Below are 16282 nucleotides of genomic sequence, written 5' to 3' on the forward strand. Positions count from 1 at the left end.
GTTGCATTTAAAATTTATGAATTATTTAAAAAATAATTCAAAAAAAAAACAAATCCTCAATTCATTAAAATAAACAAAACGGTGAATGTTGATATTATTAGCTATAATTGCAATTAGTTTTACATATTTTTCTGATGTTATCTATGCTGGCTAATACACCACTTGAGTCGTCTGTATAAGTCATGTGACATCGTCGTTCAAGGTAGCATACTTGAATCATATACTTATGTTAGTAGTGTAATACTACCTAAAACATGTCGAACAAGAGATATGTCGGCAAAAAAATTCAATAAATTTAATCTAAAGAGAATTTACAACTTCTGTTACATTAGAACACTTCAAAAAGTGCCAATCATTTTGTCGTTTAAATTGTTATTATAATAAATAACCCTTTTTGATGTACTTTTCCCAAAATAAACTAACTGTTTTGATTTTGCTTTAATATCTGGTATTTTGTGATGTATCCAAGTTTAGTTCAGTTTCATGTAGGAATCTCATTTGAAATAATGCATATGAAATAATTAGCACATAAAAGAAACTTCTTACAGTTTTTGTTAAATTCGAGCGGTTTTCTACTGCCAGTAGTTATCAAATTCATATTAAATGACGCATCTTGCTAGAAAATTCACAGTAATCTATTAATGGATGGCTGTTCAGGGTACTTGTAACGCATTTAAAGTTACTGCGTGGAAAATTCAAAACATCAGTGAATTATCAAACTATACTCTTATTTTTAGGATTTAATGCTGTCCTAAATTTTAAGAATGTAATTAAGAATTGTAATAAAAAAATTGAGTCATTGTTAAACTTAGCTCTAGTCCATATTTGCAATAATAAAAGGCATATTTATTAATGTCAAATGGGGGACAATCATTTCGAACTTTCCTAATAGAAGGCTTTAAAGTCGCATATCTACCTATTTAACAAAGTCATTGTATAGTGCGTTTGAAAGGTAAGAGTTTATAGAGTATCCTATATTTAAAGATAACCGCATTCATTTACACAGTCCTATTTCACTTTGAAAATAAAGGCTCTAGAAGAACATTTTCATATTTTGCTATCTGAATTTTAATTTAATTAAAAGAGAAAAATGCAGCGCAGATCCTCGAAAATTGGGTAGTGTTGATGGAGATGATGGCTTATGTAGATATCACAGTCAAAATTTACACCACTTTTGCATTCTAGAAGTTCTAAAACATTGACTATACAGTCCGGACTTTGCCCCGTTCAACTACAATTTATTCCGATATTGCATCTCTTAATGGTGGAAATTTGCTTGCAGCGAAGCTTGTTAACATAGTTTTTTCACCTTCATTCAACTTTTACAGTAATTAAATTATATTTTTAGAGAAAAAATGGAAAAATATGGTTGATTATTGGGCACTGAATAAGTCCCATAATAATTTTTTTTATATTTTAGAGTTTGCTTAAAACGGCTCTGAACCACAGTCATCGGCATTAGGCCTACTGACTGGTGGCGAGTAACCAAATTGGAGATTACCCCCGGTCTTACCCAGCCTGGTTACTAGCATAACTGGGATCATTTTCCTTGTCAGATTTTCTAATCTTGTCTTTTTATAACCAGAAACATAAATTTACGACTATGCCCCAGCCGAACACGGGACTATCGCAAGAGTAGGAAGTAAATTGGAGTTCACGTAATAATTAGCAGAATGTATCGATACACCAGTTAATTATTTACATATTTTCTTCAGTTCTTTTAAAGAATAAATTCACATGCACATGCCATCTAGATTTCCACAGAAAAAGTGTACGTCATCGGAAATCAATTTACGTTTTAGCTATACTTCTAAAGTTTCGACTTAAATGACCTTGGACAGCCTCAAATGTTTAAAAAGATAGAATTGTAAACTCTACTAGATGAGGACCCAACTAAAATGCTTGTAGTTTGCTTACCGTTCCGCTAGAAGTCATCTAAAGCTATTTCCTAAAACTATATATTTGAAAAAATATGTAAAAATTAAATTGTATGCATTAATTATTCATATTAGTACACTTCTGCAAAATTCTAAGTGAATTAGTACACAATTAGTTTGAAACCCAAAATCGGCATGCGACTTATTCGAGGAAATGTTTCGTTATGCAAATCGCAAAATATTAATAATGTAATTAAGATAAACTTAACAAAGGCAAAAGGAAATAAAGTTTTGCGGTTTCTTAAGAGTAAACTGTAAAAAAACTGAACACATATTATTGGCCGTATGGAATCAGCGTCTACAGAAAACTAAACCAAACATAATTAAGGTAATGCCTAATACTCCGAATCCTCAACAAAACAATCTTTAAGTGATTATACATTATATAAATTAGTCATAATAAGCGAAAAAAGTAAGTTTCCAGTTGGTTTATTTCTTGTGTAACATTACATAAATATCAATGTAAAATCGAAAAAGAATTCGGTGAAACTCGATTGTAACGCGTCATAACTGACGATTTCCGAGAAGGAAAAGAGAAAGTTATAAAGCACCGTCAAAAAATATATGTACCGTAAGCTTGCAACAAAACATGTGCTAAAATGTTTTTAAATTAAATCAAGCACAAATGCTCGGGACTCTTTCGCGTATATGCTATTGATGGATCAATAGCTGTATATCATTGAGAACAAAAATAAATTAATCTTCGTGACTAACATTCTGCATTTGTTTGGTCGTAGACGCATAAAAATGATAATGAAGATGTTTGTTCTTGTTGAAGACGGACATTATATTATATATTCGATAAAATATGTACACTCATTTGAAATGTAAATTTTATAAAGGATGTGCCTATAAAGGTAGTTTGTAATAAAATATGCAGAATATTTAAATAATTACTGCTAAATATTGTTAAGTTGGATTAGCGATTGGAGCGGTCTCTAGTTATTGAGAATGTTGAGGGGACGTCGAAACCCGCCCTAATATATGTTCATGATGATTTCAGTGCTTGCATGTATTCTGAACGTTGTCACATAACAAAAGTATTTTCCATCATTTTCTGGTGATACCGTGTAGAAGGAACGATTTTTGGTTTGGCAGCGTTCCAATAATTAACCCATTTTCAGACTTCTTCAACATTTCATAACCGTGTACCTGTCAGCTATACTGCATCGATCTGAGCAAGTGATAGTGTGAAGGTGCTACGTCCTGTTAGTACACTGGGTGTGTTTGAACTTCATATTCTAATTCCAGTATCTTTCACTCAACTCTTGGAACGTATGGCTACGTATTAGCATGCCACATGATGATTCTTTTGTTTTCTCTATTGTAAATTCTCTCCTTGCAACATATCGTCCTTGTCCAGCAGATTATGATACAGTATACCTTGCTGATACCTCTATATACACAGCAAGGCTTAATGGCCATCAATATTCTGCTTCAGTATCGATAGCTACTAGTATTAGTAGCTATTCTGGATTGACCGATGATATTTTGTATTTGGAATTATCGTAGGAGCTTCATTTTCCATTACCGGACAAAATACGCTTGTTTCTTTTTTTCTCTGTCCTATTGAAATTATATGAAATTGCATATGGTAGTCAAATAATTTCTTTTTGAATCTTTTTCATCGTATTTAAACACCTTCAATTGTTTAGGTCTTCCAAACTTTTAAATCGTTGAAGCCTATACGATACAATATGATAGAGGAGAATCACTATAAGGTTCTGAAAGTATCTGATAAGAAGCGGCAGAAGATTTCTCAAAATTCACATACAAATAAAAAATTCAAAGACAGTCAGTCAATGATAATATTGGAGAACTGAAGTAGTTTGTCTATAAATAACGGTAATATTAAAAATAATACTGACAGTAAAAAAATGATTTTTTCACAAAATGTTAATAACGAAATTTCATCAATTGTATGAAAAAAATTACTGAAATTAATAATGTTAATGTGAACTATTTCAAGCCAAGTATAGTTAATGTAATGGTAGTAGTGTTGAACTGTTATTCATTATGAAATGTCATTAAGGTATAATGAACGTGATTTAAGATTTAAATAATAAACATTTTATTACAAGAAACGATTAATTCATATCCACAGATCTATAAAAGACTAAACAAGTATTTTAACAACGATAATTATTTTTTAACTAGAAGGAAAATAATCTGCAATTTTGATCTACCTTAGTCGGCGAACGTACGAATTTTGTTCCCAACTAACAATGTTCCCGTTAGTGAGTGTTTCGTAATCGAGCGTCCGCGGTACATCGGTTTTTAGTAAAAATAAGCAATAATTGAAATGTTCAGATTCGTATTATCAGCGAGACAAATTAAACAATGGACAGAAAAACATTTTAGTAATGTATTTAAATTAAAACTGAGTGCTCGAAACACACAAAAGGAATATTAGTGTTTAATTTTGTGCTTGGGCAGGCCCCCGCGAATATCGCCATTTTTATTATGGTACCACTATCTCGCATTGGTCCGACGTTTCAGCAAAAGAGAAAGATAATTGTTTGTTTGTAGCTTTCAAGGCTGGTCGGTTTTTCCAAAAGAACACGTAATAATCTAAGCATGGTAGTTTTAGCGTAACCATCGTTAAGTTTAGTTTAAATGAAACGTTATATACGCCTTTCGTTGATATACGAATGATAATTTTGTGGGAAAACGAAGAGAAAATGAAAATCGCTGTTGGAAACTTAAGATGACAGATTCCAAAAACCAATGTCTTTGCCATTCCCCGGGCTTATTTTTCTTGTTTTTTTTTCATATAGTTGTTTATCCATGTCATTTAACACAGAATGGTTTTGCTATACATAGTATCTCATTTTAACACAGTACTTCAAACTTTTCAGTGTAGTTTAGTTTATAAATTTGAAAAAATTATTACTTTTTAAAAATGCTCAAAGCTTTTAAGTGCATGGCCTTAAGATGATTTTACAAAATTTGAATTGTTTTCGAAGATATAACCGTTTTAAAGGCGTTTTTGGATGTCTTTTGAATGAATTGTTATTATTTATGAAAAAAATTGTTTGACTTTTTTATTTTGATAGGATCATAGAATGTATGGAGAAAGTTCAGTTAAAGAAAAATTCAGAAAAATATTTTCAAATTTCTTTCATTTCAAATTAAACAGCCAGTCAAAGATAATATTGGAGAAATGAAGTAGTTTGTCTATAAATAACGGTAATATTAAGTAATTAATTGACAGTAGGTAAGTAATTGACATAATGAGTTGGTTAATCAAGGAATTACATATTTTACTCGTATATATAATAAAACATATCACCGTCCATTACATCACTGCTGACAAGTCCATTGTTTGTGAAAAATCAATATAATTTCTTTATTTATACATTTCCTGTTTCATATTAAAGTTGTTAAATAAACAAATAAAAAGGCTTAAAATACTAAAAACTAACAAGTTATGCAAAAACAGAAACATTAACTATCAGCTGTTTAAGATTCACAAACGACACAATGACAATGTATAACCATATCATACCGTGTCAAAAGAACGATTTTTGGTTTGGCAGCGTTCCAATAATTGACCCATTTTCGGACTTCTTCAACATTTCATAACCGTGTGCCTGTCAGCTATACTGCATCGATCTAAGCAAGTGGTAGTGTGAAGGTACTATGTCCTGTTAGTACACTGGGTGTGTTTGAACTTCATATTCTAGTTCCAGTATCTTTCACTCAACTCTTGGAATGTATGGCTAAGTATTAGCATGCTAGATGATGATTCGTTTGTTTTCTCTATTGTAAATTCTCTCCTTGCAACATATTGTCCAGCAGATTATGATACAGTACACCTTGCTGATCCCTCTATATACACAGCAAGGCTTAATGGCCATCAATATTCTGCTTCAGTATCGATAGCTATTAGTATCAGTAGCTATTCTGGATTGACCGATGATATTTTGTATTTGGAATTATCGTAGGAGCTTCATTTTCCATCACCAGACAAAATACGCTTGTTTCTTTTTTTCTCTGTCCTATTGAAATTATTAGAAACTAGCGACCCGCCCCGGCTTCGCACGGGTGCAATGCTGATACTAAATTAAATACACTACAGAAAAAATATGAACGTTGTATATAAAAACATAGCGGCCCGCTCCGACTTTGCACGGGCATAAAATATATATGCCTATGTCACTCAATGAAAACATGATTAAAATCGATCCAGTATTTTTGGTTCATTCATTACTGCCCTTGGCCTGCACGCATTAAATTTGGAGTAAAACAATTCCTCTTCCCCTATACTTACTATGAAGATTTCCTGCTATCTTTGGAATATCTAAATTCATACAATTTTTATTACATTACACATTTTTAAACGCAAATTTTAAATTTGTAATATCTCCGAAAATATTTGTTTAATTTACATGCTGTAAGGAACCATATTGATCTATATTAATTGCACACTGTATTTAAGGTACTTAATTCGATAAAGATTAATGCCGTATTGCTTAAAATAGCTTCGTAAATAAACCATTTTCTCACGTAAAAAGTAAACAATAAAAATGGTTAATGTGGGTTATCCCTAAAAGATAAACATATACCATCGCGGACTTTTTTGTAGACCTTTTTATGGTGTACAATACTGTAGTACATTAATTTGATCTAACTCGTAGGGTTAGGCAGCGTTTTTGCTAATTGCTAAATAAGCCTAAAAAATAGGTTAATTTATGACATCACGTTAGAAACCTCTAAAATTAGCAATGTTGCCTTAGTATATTATGCATGTATTATACATATAAACCTTCCTCTTGAATCACTCTATCTATTGAAAAAAACCGCATCAAAATCCGTTGCGTAGTTTTAAAGATTTAAGCGCACATAGGGATACAGGGACAGAAAAGGCGACTTTGTTTTATACTATGTAATGATTGCATTTTCGTCGTATGGTAGTCAAATAATTTCTTTTTGAATCTTTTTCATCGTATTTAAGCACCTTCAATTGTTTAGGTCCTCCAAACTTTTAAATCGTTGAAGCCTATACGATACAATATGATAGAGGAGAATCACTATAAGATTCTGAAAGTATCTGATAAGTATCTGGCAGAAGATTTCTCAAAATTCAGTTACAAATACAAAATTCAAAGACAGTCAGTCAAAGATAATATTGGAGAAATGAAGTAGTTTGTCTATAAATAACGGTAATATTAAAAAATAATACTGACAGTAAAAAAAAGCTTAACTAAAGTTACTAGCTATAGAGAGATGATAAAAATGTTCGATTTATAGAGAAATGTAGAATAAATAATTAAGGTTATGATGAGTTAGTTAATCAAGGAATTACATATTTTATTCGTATATATAATAAAACATATCACCGTCCATTACATCACTGCTCACAAGTCCATTGTTTATTAAAAATCAATATAATTTCTTTAATTATATATTTCCTATATCGTATTAAAGTTGCTAAATAAGATAAATGCAAATAAAGAGGCTTAAAATACTAAAAAATAACAAGTTATACAAGAACAAAAACAACACAATGACAATGTATAACCATATCATGTTTAATAAAATTTAGTGATGTTGATTTCTTTTTTTTTTGATAATTAATTTGTTCTTCATTTAATTCTAAGAAGTATTTCACATCTGTCAATAAACTTTGAATATTTATATTTTTAAAGAACCCGTCGGTTACTATATCCTTGTCTTCATAGGTATTAAAATATATTAACTGACACTGTTTTTTGACATTCTTTAATTAGATTTACATTAATATTAATGCATGATGAAATAACTAACCCAAATTACGTACGAATTTTCAGTAATTAAATGAAACATATAGTTTCAGTTTAATTATAAACCAAATACAGTATTATTTAAACATTGTGTGCGTTAGTGACGTAATGTATGATATGAAAATTCGTTGAAATTGTAGATGTGTTATATTTTTTTGTTATCAAATATATTTATGTATACAATAGACAGAATCATTACAATCACAGTTTTATCATCTCTATATACTATACTCTCGGTGGATTGTTTTAAATTATCCTGCTCAATTTTCGTCTTGGTGCAGGAAATAATTGAATGATGAAAAAAATCTGATAAAAATAATCCTCGATGAATTCGAGATGTCTGTCGACACGTTTTGGATTTTATTGCAGCTTTTAGTGTCCTTCGAAGAACCAGTAATGGATCGGGAACCAGTCGGATTAGTCATCTTCTGTTCCGTGCTTACCTCTTTTATGCAGCAACCTTTTGTAACTGGGCGTTATCAAATCGTTATATATCACTTTCCGTTATATGGTTATATATATATATATATATATATATATATATATATATATATATATATATATATATATATAATACATTTAAATATACATTTTAAGTCAAATATATGGGGCAACATAATGTTTTATACCACATTAGTTATCGTTTATATCAGTGATGTTATGAATTAGAGATTTAAGAGAACCTTATTTATAATCAAAACATATGACTGTGATATACAGTAGTGATCAACTGCAAACAGTAGGCAGATGTTTTTTAGATGATTCAAAAATAATTCTTTAATTGCTGAAGATAATAGTAACGAAAAGAGTTTGAAGACAAATTACTATAAAAAATACACCCCATTATTTTAAGAAAGTGAATTAATTTTTACACATTTACAACAAATTTTATTTTAAATAAAAGTAAAACGCAAGCCTAATCTTATAAATGTTGTAACCTTACGCTATTTTTCAGATAACAAGCTAAACTAAGTATCTTCTGAGTCAAGTAATATATTATTTGCCCGCTTGTTTGTTCAGTAAATGGTCTTTATGTGACAAAGTTCTTCAGATCAAAACTATAGCGTTTCATAGTTGCTGTCTGACTTTCTAAGATTCGATAATAAAGCACTTGACAAACACCCATCAACCCTAGCGGTTTTCTAACAATGTTTTAATATTTATTATTTTTCAAGAATTCCGAAAATACAAAACTGTTGCAATTTGTTTTAGTTGCCATATAAAAATTCCTCTTGCAATTTTGAATATTTTTCATATATTTTTGAGATATCAGTAAACATTTCAATTTTTATATTCTCAATTCAATTCTAATAGACGTCACTTTCAAGCATTTGAATTTAATTTGGTTTTTGATATAAAAATATGAAAGCAGCTGCTTGGGCAACTCCTATGTGAGCTGATTTCATTCAAAAAAGCTTGCAGTTCCATTCATTCAAACTTTTGAGGAGCTAATGGTTACTAAGAATGAGATAGTAATTTAAAATGTTCGTATATATAATTACGTTTCATAAAATATAAAGTGAGTACCAAGAATACCATAAATTAGTTCCCGTACTTTCCTTGTCAAGTTTCGTATAGAAGCTGTACTAAATATTCGTTTAGCAAGTTGCTATTGTAAACTATGTTATTCTTATATGTTAAATATAACAGGTCAGTTGAAAGGTATACGCGGCCTACCATAGTAAAACATATTTTATTGACAAAATTAGTTTTTTTTTATTCAACATAATTTCCTTCAACGGTGATACACTGATTATAGTGACACTCCAACTTTTCGATACCATTTTTGCAGCACGATTTGCCCTTTGCTTCAAAATAGGCCTCAGTTTCGGCGATCACCCCTTCATTCGACGAAAATTTCTTCCCAGTGAGCATTCTTTTGAGATTTGAGAACAGGAAATGGTCGCTGGCGGATAGATCTCGAGAATTCGGTGGATTAGGATGCAATTCGAAGCCCAATTCATGGATTTTTGCCATCGTTCTCACTGATTTGCGACACGGTGCATTGTCTTTGTGAATCAGCACTTTCTTTATCTTCAAATGCGGCCGTTTTTCGGCGATTTTGTCTTTCAAACGGTTCAATAACGCTAAGTAATAGTCGCTGTTGATGATCCTTGAAGGATGAAAAATTTTTCATGCGCATCCCAAAATACAGACGCCATAACCTTGCCAGCCGACTGTTGCGTTTTCCCACGCTTTGGAGCGGTTTCATCTTGTGGAGTCCACTCGGATGACTATTGATTGGACTTCGGAGTGAAATGATGCGAGCTATGTTTCATCCATTGTCACATATCGACGCAAAAACTAAGGTTTATTACTCTTGATCATCTTCTCACTGCTCCGAATCATTAACTCGTCGTTGTCTGGTCAAAAGTGAGCTCGCGAGGCACCCACTTTACACAGAGCTTTCTCATACTAAAATATTCGTGAATGATATGATGTGCACGTCCAGATGACATTAGAGCGTCTGCTATTTCATTGAAATTCAATTTACGGTCATTCAAATTCATTGTGTGGATTTTAAAAAATTTTTCATCGGTAACAACCTCTTTTGAGCGTCCACAGCGTTCACAGTTCACACACGGGGACTTTTCAATTGAGCTAATAATTTAATAAGAAAAGTACCAAAACTTACGTCATATATCTAAAAAATAAAGCATACGTGATAACAAAAGTGATCAATTCTTAACAATACAATAAAAAATGTTTGTTTGTTTTGTTATTTGATTTGTTTTATTACTGCACTCAATCAGCAAAAAATACTGCACCTTTCGATCCACTTTTTAAAATTGATTTTATCATATTTTGAAAATATTTTATTGCATTACCTATTTATTGAACGATCGAAAATACGTAAGTAAAATTGAGAACAAACAAGTGTTATTATTACGATGATATTCAAAAAAAACAAATGGTATCATAGTCTTGAGTTTATCGGACTCTCAACTAAAATGAAATGTAAAAGATGGAATTTCGAGAGGTCAAAACGAATAACAGCATCTTGACTCTGTTATCGATATTGTGTAGTTACAAAATGTACGTCGTAATAGCTTATATTTTTTGATAACCTCATATAATTCTGCTGATTGACAATATAAATTATGGTTCACACCATAAAATATATCTTTTATTTTACAATAGGAGGGATAATTTTATTGTATTTTAAATTAATATTTCAATTGCTGTACGTTAAGTATTCGGTAGTTTTGTTAAAATGATTGGAATTTTATATAATGTACATAAAAAATGTTATTATATTTTTATTAAAAGTATTTAAATATATGTTGGTAGTTACTACTCTGTTGGATATATAAGAAAAAACGATTTCATCTTTAAATATGAACATGCTGTAATGTTTAAAGATGATGTTATTGTATATTTTCGAATTTTCATCACTTTTTTACAGTATATAATACATTTTATGTAATTTTTTTGATCTAAATAATTTTAATAGTTTTGTTTTATTTCCTTACTATTGCGATAATATACATTATAGGGTTTTTCAATAAGCCCAAGTGTATGGTAATGGAATGAAATAAGTTTTATGTGAAGTAATAACGCTATTTTCTTAAGGGGCTACTCTAATTTATTAAATTTTAAAAAATAATCGATTTTTATTTCATATTTTCAAAGCTTAACTCTGTAAGAATATGTTATTTTAGTCCTGCGGCATCTAAAAACTTTAAACGCTTTTTTCTCGAAATTACATTATTCGAGACAGTTGACATATCTCAAGTTCTACTGAACCGATTTAAATTAAATTTGGTGTGACCTTTCTTTATACTCCCTTCTATTGTATCATAGACAAGCAATTTTTTTCGCCAAATTACGGCTGTTCATAAAAACCAGACATATTTGCCACTTTTTGGGGGAACTCAATCTCGATTTTCAATTGCTCTAACATAATGACCCGACTGTATTTGAGCGACGAGCAATACTGTTGGCTTCTTGCAGTCTAGAGAAAACACCAATCTTGAGTGCCAATTCCTGCATCTCTGCGAAACATAATTATACTCTTAAATCGTGCTTCCAGCGGGTTTAGAAGGAGGCAGAGATTTGCAACAATGAACGTTAAAAGTCCGTTATTTGTTACTTTTTTACCACTGATTTAGAATCTTCTGTCACGATTTAAGTAGTAAGGAGGAACTGGAGATGTTGGCACCTTGGCATTTCTTGCGGTGAAAGTAAAAAATGTACCACATTGCACAATATATTCTGAAGCCCATATTTAACATGTCCTTGATCAATAATCATATAATACAATTGAGATGTGATATTGTGGCTTTTTTGGTATTTTAATGTTTATTTCCTGAATTATTCTGAATATATATATCATATGATTATTAACCACAAATGTGATATTTTCAAATATAACTCACTCATTCTTATTTTGTATCTTGCCATAAATAACAAACGATTTCCTGAAATGTAAGATGTTTTAAATACCTTTATATTATAAATATTTGTTAGCTGTATTAGCGAAATGTTAATTTGTTGCTTTCAATACTTTTCAATCATTGGATTATGTATTTAAATTAATAATGTTATTGTAATGCTAACAATTTGTTTTAAATTTATACCGTTAAAAATACAGGTATAACTCAGAAGAAAGAAGTCACAGCGGATGCGGGAGCGGTTAGACATATAACTGTGAATTCTTATACGCAGCAATAATTTTTATAATTAAGGTTTTTAAAAATAATTCATTATATAACCAAAAAATCGATTTTTATTTGAATATTTTCAATGCTCAAAATTAGAGAATAAATATTTAAAAGGATTTTCCCCTATTCTTGTTGAATTTCTATTTTTGCAAGATTGGATTTTTCAAATTTTAATGTATCATACGTATTCACTTTAAATTTGACATAAACTAACTATATCATCCTTGGCAGATTTATACTTTTTATTATTTTAAAAGGTTTCGGTTGTTACCATATACTAGTAAATATATGGCGAAATATCAGTTTTAAAATATTTTATTGGACTTGAAAAATCTGAATCAGAACCAGTTTTAGTTCTTGGACATTTTTAATTTTATCAACGTACCTCTTTGGACTCTTTAATACATTATATTTCACCAATTCGTAAGGTAGGTTAAATTGAAAACATCTGGTTAGTTATCATGTTAGATCAAACATCTTGAGAGATCAAATAAATTGGTTTATCAGTCAGCAATAAAGCCTACTTGGACTTATGGGATGTAAATATGTGGTTGCACTAAAACACCAAACTGACTAGTAATCCATCGTCGTCAAAACAAAGTTCTTGGATTAATTACCAATGATTACTACTACGGTAACCAATGAAGAACTGCATGATCACATGGATCTGCGAAGTTATCTACGATTTTGCCGTAAAACAGGAAAAATTTATTAAATTTTTTTTATTAAATAACAGCAAACTAGAGGTAATACAGCTACTGGACAACACGCAGAAAATTAGAATATATATATATATATATATATATATATATATATATATATATATATATATATATATATATATATATATATATATATATATATATATATATATTATTTACAATGTCCTCACTTGCTTCAAGATTTAGTTACTATTTAGCAACGCGTTTTTAGAGTGAAAAATAAATATATAGTTTCAATTGAAAGAAATGGAGCTTCAGCCTCAATATGTTTTGAGATTCTGGTGAACTGAAAAATATGATTTCTTGTTCTTAATAACAGTTAATCAAAGATTTATATATATTCGTTTAGGTGGTACTATGGATACAAATAAAGTGTATAAATAAAGTACATAACAAATTATTATATATGAAAGTATGGCATAAAATATATAATAGTTAAAGTTATTCTTGTGGCATTAGGTCCTCTTTCATGTGCCTGATAACATGCCCTATCGAAATTTCAGTGGGATTTCAGGTACTGACGAGCACTTTTGAAAAAAAAATTAAATTATGAGAACTGAGGATCTATAATGTAAATCGTTGAACCCTGTGTTTTTTTTTATTAGGCTATAATGTTATAAGTTTTAATAATTTAATTTATAACATTTCAATCCTTACTATTTTTTAAAAAATTCGAAAAGTCTAAAAGAAAACATGAAAAAATATCATCTGGTTGAAGATTTTTTTCCTTAAAAAAAGTGCTTGAAAGAGATCTAAAATGCTTGCCTCTAGATCAAAATAAACAGCGCCAACATCCATATTTTTGTAGGTAAATATTTTTATTTTCATTATTAACATGCGTCTGATGTTTTAGTAGGTCAGTTTAGGAACTTTTCAACACGTACGGCCCTTTTATGATTTTCATTAAAGTATCAAGTGATTATTCAATAAAGTTTAGCATGGTGTAGACAATAAGTAAAGTTGTTTTTATGGCTTCAGTGTCCTTGCATGTGGAGGACGCCTTGAAAAAATACACATGCGTAGAACCTATCTAAATTTCAAGTTAATGTTAAGATATTCTATGGCAATTAATGGGTGCTTGAAGTTTGATGAACATTTCGAACAAAATTCATTTGTTAAAAAACAATTTATATGAAAAACTAATGGTTTAGTATAAAAAAAAACTATACATTGTTACTTTTTAAACAAGCAGAAGCCCTTGATATTTTACAAGTTTTAATACCCAAAAAATTCTTTAACGAAATCAATTAAGAAAATTTCCTTGATTCATGCCTTTTCCTATTTTTATCATTTAATGCATGATATTAGTGTACACTAAGACATTAAAGTTGTCTTGGTTGTTTATTTGAAGAAATTACGAACTATGATATTTGCATTTCTAAGTTGAATCATCCCGATAATTTAATACCATTGTAACTTTCTCCTCTAGCTAAAATGCGTTTAAAAATATGCTATATATTTATTTATGATAAGAAATATACAGTTGGTACAGCAGTGCTTTCGGCAATGTGAATGTTATGATATAAAATAAAGTAATACTAATTAATATTTTATAATAAAACGTACGTTAATGTAGGTTAAATTCTTCTGATATAGTATAATCCGTTAACAAAACAACATTAATTATGAAAACAACTCGCAGATCGGCGGAGATACCAACGCGACAACTATAAGCAGGAATAGCAAAAAAGCCACTTCACTGGCTTACCCACTTACCGTGTCCATGTTTGTTCTTCTATCGCTTAAAACCATAATACGAGCGGGTTATCACTGGGGAAATTCGGTGCCGTTATCGTGAATAAAACCAACAGGAACGCACTTTATAGGAACATACTAAGTGGTACAGAATCGGGTGATGAGGTCGGATCGCTCCAAATGTATCAATATTGAGGAGTAGCGCGAAAATACGACGTCGAACGGCTCCGCGCTAGTCAAGCTTCAATCGCTCAATGTTATGCGATGGTCGATTGTTAATGCGCGGCCTACTTTTCGTCGGCGAACCACGTTTGCCTCGCTCAGCTAGCTGGTCAGGCTGCCGAGCAAGAATCGAGTGAAAGATGAAAAAGGCATCGTGGGTCGGGTTAAGAGCTGGTCATTGCGGTCCGAGGTAACCGTCCCGATAACTTATCGGGTACCTTACGGCGATTTTGCTGAGTAATAATAAACAAAAAATGACTTTCGATTGGTGTAAGTAATAACAATATTTCCTCATATTCGTTTTTTAACGGTGTAAATGTAACAGTGTTATTATATTTGTATCGATCCAATCTATAATCATATTTTTTCTACGCACTATTACCTCAGATATAGTTTAATTGGCTTCATTCGATTAATTAGGTATAACGTTAAAAAAATCTTATGAGTCATGAGCAACAGAAGTTGTAATATATACGTTTTTCATTTTTAGTAATGTTTTGATTTAAAATGTTTTATGAAATAATGAAGTTTGTATTATTTGAAGGGATTGGTGAATTCCCTCCACATAAATGGAATAACCAAAATGGCAGGAGACTGGTAGAATTTTTTAGAAACTTCAACTTTAAAATGATGTCAACCAGCTTTAAAAAAAGCTCTCAAACAAGAAACATGGTGATTATCTATCCAGGGTATGAGGGAATTCAAAATTGATCATATAGCAATCTCTTACTAATATCACAAGGATATTCTAATCGTTCAAGTTCGTAAAGCAGCAAATATTGATACAGAGCACTACTAAGCTCGGGTAAAACTAGATACGAGGGCCCCGAAATTAAAAAATAGACACAAATAATCCCTAATTTTGACATTACTAAAATACAACCATCCCTATTGACAGCCGAATTAGACAAAACAGAATCAAAGAAGCGGGGGACCAACTTATAGAGAAAATTATAAGAACAGTTCAAGATCTGATTCCTCTGCATATATGAAAAAAAATCATTGGAACGAAAACTATGACGGTAACCTGTTCATTCCAGCACCAGACATTCAGAGCATGGAGCAATAAAAAGTCACATGTGGACTTAAAACACATAAAAACTATTATGACAAGCAAAAAAGCAATATGAAAACTACTGAAAATTGAAGAAGATTTTTAGACAAACAACACCAGGAATTTATAAAACATTTAAAACGAAATGGACACCAGCCAGATAATCTCTGCTTCAAGAAGGAAATAGGCATTTGGCAACCAAGAAAATTGCAGAGAACTTGCT

The 16282-nt window shown here is 30.7% G+C and overlaps 1 protein-coding gene across 1 annotated transcript in view; it reads right to left on the minus strand.

Moving 5' to 3' along the window:
* Positions 1 to 15100, minus strand: part of Ets98B (DNA-binding protein Ets98B) — a 65920-nt gene extending 50820 nt beyond the window's left edge. The window contains exon 1 of the mRNA XM_076417811.1: positions 14805 to 15100. Coding sequence (XP_076273926.1) covers positions 14805 to 14840 — 36 coding nt within the window. The 5' untranslated portion in view covers positions 14841 to 15100. The remainder of the gene's footprint in view (positions 1 to 14804) is intronic.
* Positions 15101 to 16282: the final 1182 nt, after the last annotated feature.

This window comes from Rhynchophorus ferrugineus, unplaced genomic scaffold (assembly GCF_030347505.1).
Source record: "Rhynchophorus ferrugineus isolate W39M unplaced genomic scaffold, kcgeb_rfMv2 rfM11, whole genome shotgun sequence".
NCBI lineage: Eukaryota > Metazoa > Arthropoda > Insecta > Coleoptera > Curculionidae > Rhynchophorus > Rhynchophorus ferrugineus.